Here is a 7,153-nt window from a genome sequence, read left to right as displayed (position 1 = left end):
GTCTGTGCGGGTGTATTGCGTGTGGTGGAATCCGCGGCAACGAAAAGCGGCACCCAACAGGACGAAACCAACACCGCCACAGCATCCGCAGCAATTGGAAACGCTGCTCCCAGGCAACCCCAGGCTTCCCGGAAGGCCCGGTTGGACTCCATTTTCGCCGTTTTCCGCCAGCCGCTAGCGCGCGAAACGCCGACACGACGGACCATCCGAGGGGAACCGGCTTCGATCCCGTGTTCAGCATGTTGACCGACATGAGCCCGTCCGCCGGTGCCCAGTTCTACGGTGCCCAGCTCCCGGCCATGGGTATGAACATCACCAACATCACCACGCACATGGCACAGAAACCAACGGTAAGTGTTTGATCGCGAAATTTGAGACAAGCTTCGGCCGGGAGCTGTAGAAAACTTGTGTCCCCCCCCAAAATCCACCCGGTTTGCCCGGTTCGAAGTCGGAAGCACTTCTGAGGCGAAAGTAATGAGCACCCTTCGGTCGACGGTTAGCCAAATTTCGATCCGTGTAGGCTGATAAACTGCCCAAAAGTATGATTACGGAACACGCCGACCTGTGTCATCATCAGGTGGAGTTCTTTCTTGTTAGCGCAGTGCCCGTCGGATCTAAATAGAAATTTTATGTTTGTCGATCACGACAGATCCCCCGTACTGTTAGCGGGAACACCCAAAAACCACGAGACCCAAATTGGGACGGTCTCTAGCAGCGAATAGGGGGGGTTCTAGGACCTCGTTTTCACCATATCTCTCGACACGATCCCCGTCGACGGGTGTGTGATATTTTTAAAAATGTATTAAAACCGTCATTAGTGAAGACCTCGCCGGTGGCGGCAGAGATCGCCGATAGGGACGACGGTCCCGAAAGGGAAGCCAGTGGCCCCCCCATTGATGAGGCCATTATTTCGGACTGACTCTCTTTCGGGACCACGGTGGTGTCTTGCCTCGCAATTAGCCGCACACGCGGGGCCCGACGCGGTTCCCGACACTCTATCGCGATTACACGATCACGGGTGACGCATTTCCTTCACCGCAACCAGCCGCCTGTCATCACTTGCGACGCTCTGCACGGTGTTCACGGCCCGCTTTCCTGCTATTTTATTTTTGGGTCAAATTCTCCATTTCTGAACAACAGACCTGAAGGGCCTCAGGGCTTCAGGGCCTCAGGGATCATGCGTTACCTTCCGGGGAAGTTCCAGGGAACGGTGGGCTTAAGCTCCTAAACGCGTGCGCCCCGCAGAGAGTGTGGAGCTGGACAGGAAAATAGACAAGGGCACAGGGGAAGACGGCGCAAGGATTCATGGTTGCTGCGTTGCGGCCGTTGCGAAAACAATGCCAAATCCGTCGCCGTCGCCCAGGAACTGTGTCATTGTCACTTGTCGCCCGCAACATTATGCTCTGCCCTGTGGGCTGCTGCTGCTACTTTTACGGTCTGCCTTTTTACGGTTGCCTCTTTGTGGGGTGCCTTCTCATTGTTCGGCCCTTTCTCTCTCCCACACACACACGCGCGTATTAGGCAGGGCTCCCGGAGGGCCCTCGATCTGATTGTTCCAGTTTACCTTTTGAGCCACTACTTTTCCCCCGGCATCGCCCGCCTTTTCACGTGTGTAAGGGCCTCTTGAGCCTCGCTAATGCTGTTTTCGCTTTGGCAAAACTCACCACTCGACTCGGCAAGGCGAAAAGGGATTAATTGCTGACGGGTCTCGGGCCCCGGGCCGGAGACGTCGAACCTAATCATGCACCCAATTCCCGATGGCTAGAGTGGCTCCTAATCTCTTCGTCCTCTGTCGATGGCTCCTCACAGCGAGCAGTCCATAACTGGATCGGGGAAGGTTGGTCCCTACACAAACACTCGGACCCTCGCACACCCAACAACGGTGTGTACACAGTGACTTAGTCCGACTTAGGGCCCGGGATTACTGCACCCATTGCGCCTTTCGCTGTTGGGCTTCAGGTGGGTTGACCAACAAAAGACTGAACTTTCAGTCGGCATTTTGTTTTCCGGTCTTCCTCTGGTTAGAGTTCAGTTAGAGACCAACAATTTCGAGCACCGACTCTACGAAGCCTCGGTATTCAGTTTCCCCTTTTTCGGCACACGTAGATATGGTTGAATTAATGTTAAAACATTCCACCACATTCCCGAGGGTGGCTACCGAAACACGAACATGCCAGAAAAGACGATTACTGTCACGGTCGCCATGTGCGCCTTGGCAAATTGCTTCACAGCTGGCCGACTGTGGAATGCTTTGCCGGGCCAATGTGACATCCACGTCCAAACGGTGTGCTAATTTTATCGGTTCCGATTTTTACCACGCCGCCGCTGGAGGACCTGGACCCGAAACCGGTGTCGGTCGTATTTTGCGAAGCTCGTCGAGATGTATTTTCGTCGCATTCGCAGCTCGCTGACAGTATGAAACAAACACAAAAAACAAAAATGAAATACGTTCAACAAGACCGAAGAGAAGAGAAGGTCGTTCGAAACACGGCACTAAAGGCGAAAACGGCGAAATAAATTTAATTGCTTGCGCGAACCGCCTGGCGACCGGCGCACGGGAGACCATTGGAGACCGTCGGTGATTTGAAATTAAATTAATAATCACTCGGAAGCCGTTCGATCTGCGGTCATGTTTCGGACCGCCGGACCCGGACCGCTGGCCTCTGTAAGCGCCTGCGCGAAGGATAGTCGGTGCGATGAATAATAATAACGCTGCGTTTCTTGGTTGCTGGCCCGGGGGCGCTAAAAGTGCAGTCCAGCTATCTAGCTATCTAGCCAGCTCGGCTTCAGCTCCTTCGCGTGCGTGAGCTATTCTGCGTTATGGAAATGCCAATTCTTTATCACCTTTCAGCAACGATCAGAGAGATCCGATTTAGGGAGCTCTGGGTCGAAAGGACATCATGAGGACTCATCGTTATCAAACTCATCTCATCGACTCATCGACGAGACATATCGTTCATATCGATCGAATAGAATCAAATATCGTGACAAATCTTTTCGTCCTGCTGGGAGGCTGGACCCAACTTTGCGCTGCAAAGTTGCGTTTCATCGCCGTCGGCTCCGTTAGACACGGAGACGGAATCGCCTTTGTGCCGTATGGCCGAACGGCGAACGGTCACTAGGACTGTCCTTGCGCAGAAACCGCAGAGCCCTTGCGCGCCAACATCACAGCGCCTCGAGCGGCTCGGGAGGCTCATCAGAGAAAACCGGGTTTTACGACCGGTTTATAGGCGCCTGGTCGTAAATTATCGGCGGATACACAGGCGCATCAAACGGCTCTAACGCGGTGTCCGTGGGGCTTGGGGCACCGCCGGACCCGGGTACAGGGTGACCCTTCGGCTCCGGTACAGGGTGACCAATTTGTCATAAATCTTCTCCGGTTACGGTCAACGTACGGTTGGACGTGGGTCGGCAGGAACGGTGGTGGGGGCATGGGGGGGTAATGCTTCCCTAGAGAAGAAGGTACCCCACCGCCTCCGCAGCCGCATCCTCTTTGCGTCTCTCAAAGTGCGCGATTTTCTCCCCGCGATGAGCACGCCCGCGATGGTCTGTCCTTATGATTCGTTTGCTGAGGAAATGAACCAAGAAAAAAAACGAAAAAAAGGAAACCAAACACAAATCAACAAACACTAGCGCAAAACCAACAGCCATTGCGCCACCTCTCGGGTCGCGGCGCGCCGTTCGCCAAAATTATTTGTGATTTATTGTAGTTTAATTGATTCCGCGCCGTGTCATTCGGCGTTCTGGCCCCGCTCATCCTGCCTTTCTTTCCCTATCCCCCCCCCACTACCACCCCGCACGTCCCACGTTTCCCCCTACGTTTCCCTTACGGCCATAAAATGATGGTGAAGTGTGGCCGGAAACGGTTTCCTCTCGAAGCCGGCGATACGCCGATTTATCAACGGCCGGCCGGCCGAAGGGTGAAACAGAATAAAAGGATGCGCTCTTCGTGCCCGTGTGTCTGTGCGTGCAAATGACAATTCCCCGATGACACACGAGTGGAACATCCAGCAGCCGAGCCGAGCGCATGACGACGACGACGACGGCTACGGGTGTGGAAAATTGGGTGGAAAATTGCGCACACAAAGGGCACAAACGGCACAGGCACAGATAAAAAGGAAGGCCGCTCCGCGCTTCCCGTACCGCCGGGCCGTGTGTAGATTTTAAAATGTTTACGCCTAATTAGGCCGCCATTCGAGTGGCGTGGACGGCCGGATGATCTAGCCGCCGCCGCCGTGAAGTGGTCGTGAAATCGGCCCAATCAACCGGAACCGGCCAAGAGAGGGGTCCTTGGGATCCGATGATTAATGAGCAAGAAGCGGCTTGAGGTTCGGCTTGCGGCTTGTTGTGCCATCCGCATCCTGTTCGCCTTCTCTTGGCCGCCGTGGCCGTGGCCTATTTGCCCCACAATGTCCTGTACGGGAACGTCTCCAACTCCAACTGTCACTCTTTCGGACACCGATCCGCCAGCCAGCCAACCAAGTTGGCCCTCCACGTGGCGCGCGCGGAGAAAGAGATTGATTGTCCTGGGGGCTACCTCTGCGGGAAGGATCTTCCGAAGGCTACCGTGTTACGACCGTTACTGGTGCGACGTGCTCCGTGTTATTGATTCGATTAGAGTGTGAAGAGGTTAACTGGCGTCCCGCTGGCCGCCGCAGCAACCGTTTGCTCACTTGGGTGGTGGTCCTGGGAGCGCACCCCGGGAGCTGCTACCGGGCGGCGATACTGCAACAGTTTGCGCCGAACAGTTTGGTTCCGTTCGCAGCGCTCTCAGCGTTCACCGCGACGGGGCGTCCCACAGCTGGACGTCGGAGCCCGCGAAGTGCACCCCGCGCAGGCGACACCCTGTTGCCGGTGTCCTGCTGGGCCGCCGGCGCCCGGTGCATCCCGTTGCTCCGTGCGATGCGATATCCTTCGGCGAGGACTCGGCCACATGTTGCCGTGCCGATTTCTGCGCTCCCTTCGGATTTTCGCGGTTTCCAGCCCGTTTGCCGGCTTTTTTTTTCTCGACAAAAGGCTCTCCTGCGGACACGCTTAATATTGGCCCTTTTTTTTTCTTTTCTCACCTATTATATTTTGCTGCTGCTCGTTTTGTGGTCGATTTTGTCCCGGATTGCGAGATACAGTTGTCAAACGGTGGTTTTGGCACCTCCACCGTGGAACCCTGACCGCGGGTCCATTAATGCCTATTACTGGCGCCTGGCGACAATGTGGCGCGAGAACTGAGAACGACCAGCAAACGATCGCAACTAATTAAAATAAAAAAGGAAAAACGCGTTTCGGGCCCCGCCCGGTTTAATGGTGCGCTGCTCATCTGCGGGTCTCACGGCGGTCCGACCGAGGTGACTCATTACCGAGCCGATGGGGGGCGGGGGGGGAGGTCCGAGATTAATTAGGCACTGGGGCGGTCGGCCGCTCGCTGACCTCGATCCCGGTCCGCCGGCCAACCAAGTCGAAACACGCAACGCAACCCGCTCGCTCCCCGGATCCGGACACATCCGGCCAACGGTGGTCCTGTGTCTCTCTCTCTCTCTCTCCCCCTCTGGGGCCCGGAATACATTGTTTCCGAGCGAGGTCCAGGACCAGGACCCGCACGGAACAGCACGCTTACGGGCCGCCGGCCACGCACGCCATCGTCTCATCACCAGGCTCTCCTCCGCGCGGCGCGGCGTGTGTCGTCATTAGAGGTGGTAGAGATTCCGGGCTTCTAACTGCTTCGCTCACACACAGCCAGGGGCCCGCTGGTCACGCACTCGTCTTACTCATCATCGGGAAATTGACGCATTTTGACGCATCCGAGCCCGGGATCCGAGTAATGGGGAAGGATCGGTTCGTTCTCGTCGAAGAAGTCTCCATCGGAGCTCCGTCGGAGATGATTGCGTTGAGATTTTTTTCCGGTCCTTGGCTTATCGACACACGACACCGCTACAACTACGACGCCGCTCAGACTCGAAACATTGTTGCGAGCATCTGTGTGGAGGGCTGCAGCATCACAGCAGACATTGTTGGCGTGCTGGGCTAATTTGTTTACGTCCGCGGGCTGTTTCTGCCCCGGTCTCCGAGAGGTCTCCGTGCGATCCGAAAGTACACGCCTGGAGGGGCCTGCCCCCATTAGTCCACACGCCAGCTGCACGCTCGCGTCAATCTCGCTGGCTTCGGGACGTTATCCGAGCTGGAACCGACGAGATCTCCAAGGTCATTCCGGAATGTTGACAGGTCGTCCGGGTACGGTCGTGACCCGGCCCGGTGCTCTAGAGGCCAATTCTCCGGATTCAGCCCCCCGGAGGACTACGAGTCGGATCGGGTTGTTCCGAGCCCCGTGGTTGTTTGTAATAGTTTCCCGAAACTAGTGCGGACGAGGCACCCCGTGGCAACGGGGCTGGTGGATATGGGGTGCGTGGGGACAGAAACACAATTACGGAATTGCACGGAGGGACGAAGAGGGAGTTAAGTGTGTTAAAAGGAATAAAACATGTAAAGGATGACCGACCGCGCGGGGTCGAGCTTCACTAGTCAGTCACTAAGCGCGGGCAGACGGAAGCCCATTAGGCGGGCGAAGGTGGCAATTTTCACGTTTTACCCCCTTTTTCCCCAACACACACGCGCACGCCGACACGCCGGAGTCCCGGCAGAGTGGGTGGCCCAAAAATGGTCGTCCGCCTAATAAATACATCAAACGCAGGCGCCCGGGGTGCGCGCTCTGGTCATCGAAACGGGAAGGGGAAGGGTTGGTGGAGGGGGTGGGGTGCAGCGATCCAGCCACGCCGCGCCCGTTTAGTCCTAGCAGGCAAGCCTAATTTGCCCCCCCCTTGGCTCTGGCACATTTGACCTTTTTCGGGGGTTTTGTTTTGTTGATCCTCCGCCCCCGCACGCCGCTGACTGTTTCAGCTGAGAAGGGGCAGTGCGAGAGGGGCTGGAGTGGGGTTCCTAGAGACCGAAATCAATCGCACTTTGGGTAATCATCAACGGAACGGGCCAACGTCGAGAAGGACACAAACCACGCGGCTCCTTGGGTGGAGTTGCCTGGGGTGGGGGGTCTGGCGGGGTGCGACCACCGACGATTAAATGCAGTACGCCGTACGGGAAAACCAACAAAAACACAGCACGCGTTGGTCCTTTTTCGAGGATATGTAGGCGTCGATGCCCGAAGACC

The 7,153-nt window shown here is 56.5% G+C and overlaps 1 protein-coding gene across 1 annotated transcript in view; it reads left to right on the top strand.

The window, feature by feature from the left end:
- Positions 1-239: 239 nt before the first annotated feature.
- The window catches only part of LOC131213528 (transcription factor Sp8), a 14,135-nt gene continuing 7,221 nt past the window's right edge, over positions 240-7,153 (top strand). Inside the window, exon 1 of the mRNA XM_058207581.1 lies at positions 240-350. Within this exon, the coding sequence (XP_058063564.1) occupies positions 240-350 (111 nt within the window). The remainder of the gene's footprint in view (positions 351-7,153) is intronic.

This window comes from Anopheles bellator, chromosome X (genome assembly GCF_943735745.2).
Source record: "Anopheles bellator chromosome X, idAnoBellAS_SP24_06.2, whole genome shotgun sequence".
In the NCBI taxonomy this organism is placed as follows: Eukaryota; Metazoa; Arthropoda; class Insecta; order Diptera; family Culicidae; genus Anopheles; species Anopheles bellator.
Note: the sequence above shows the minus strand (reverse complement) of the source record. Positions and strands in the feature narration are given on the sequence as shown.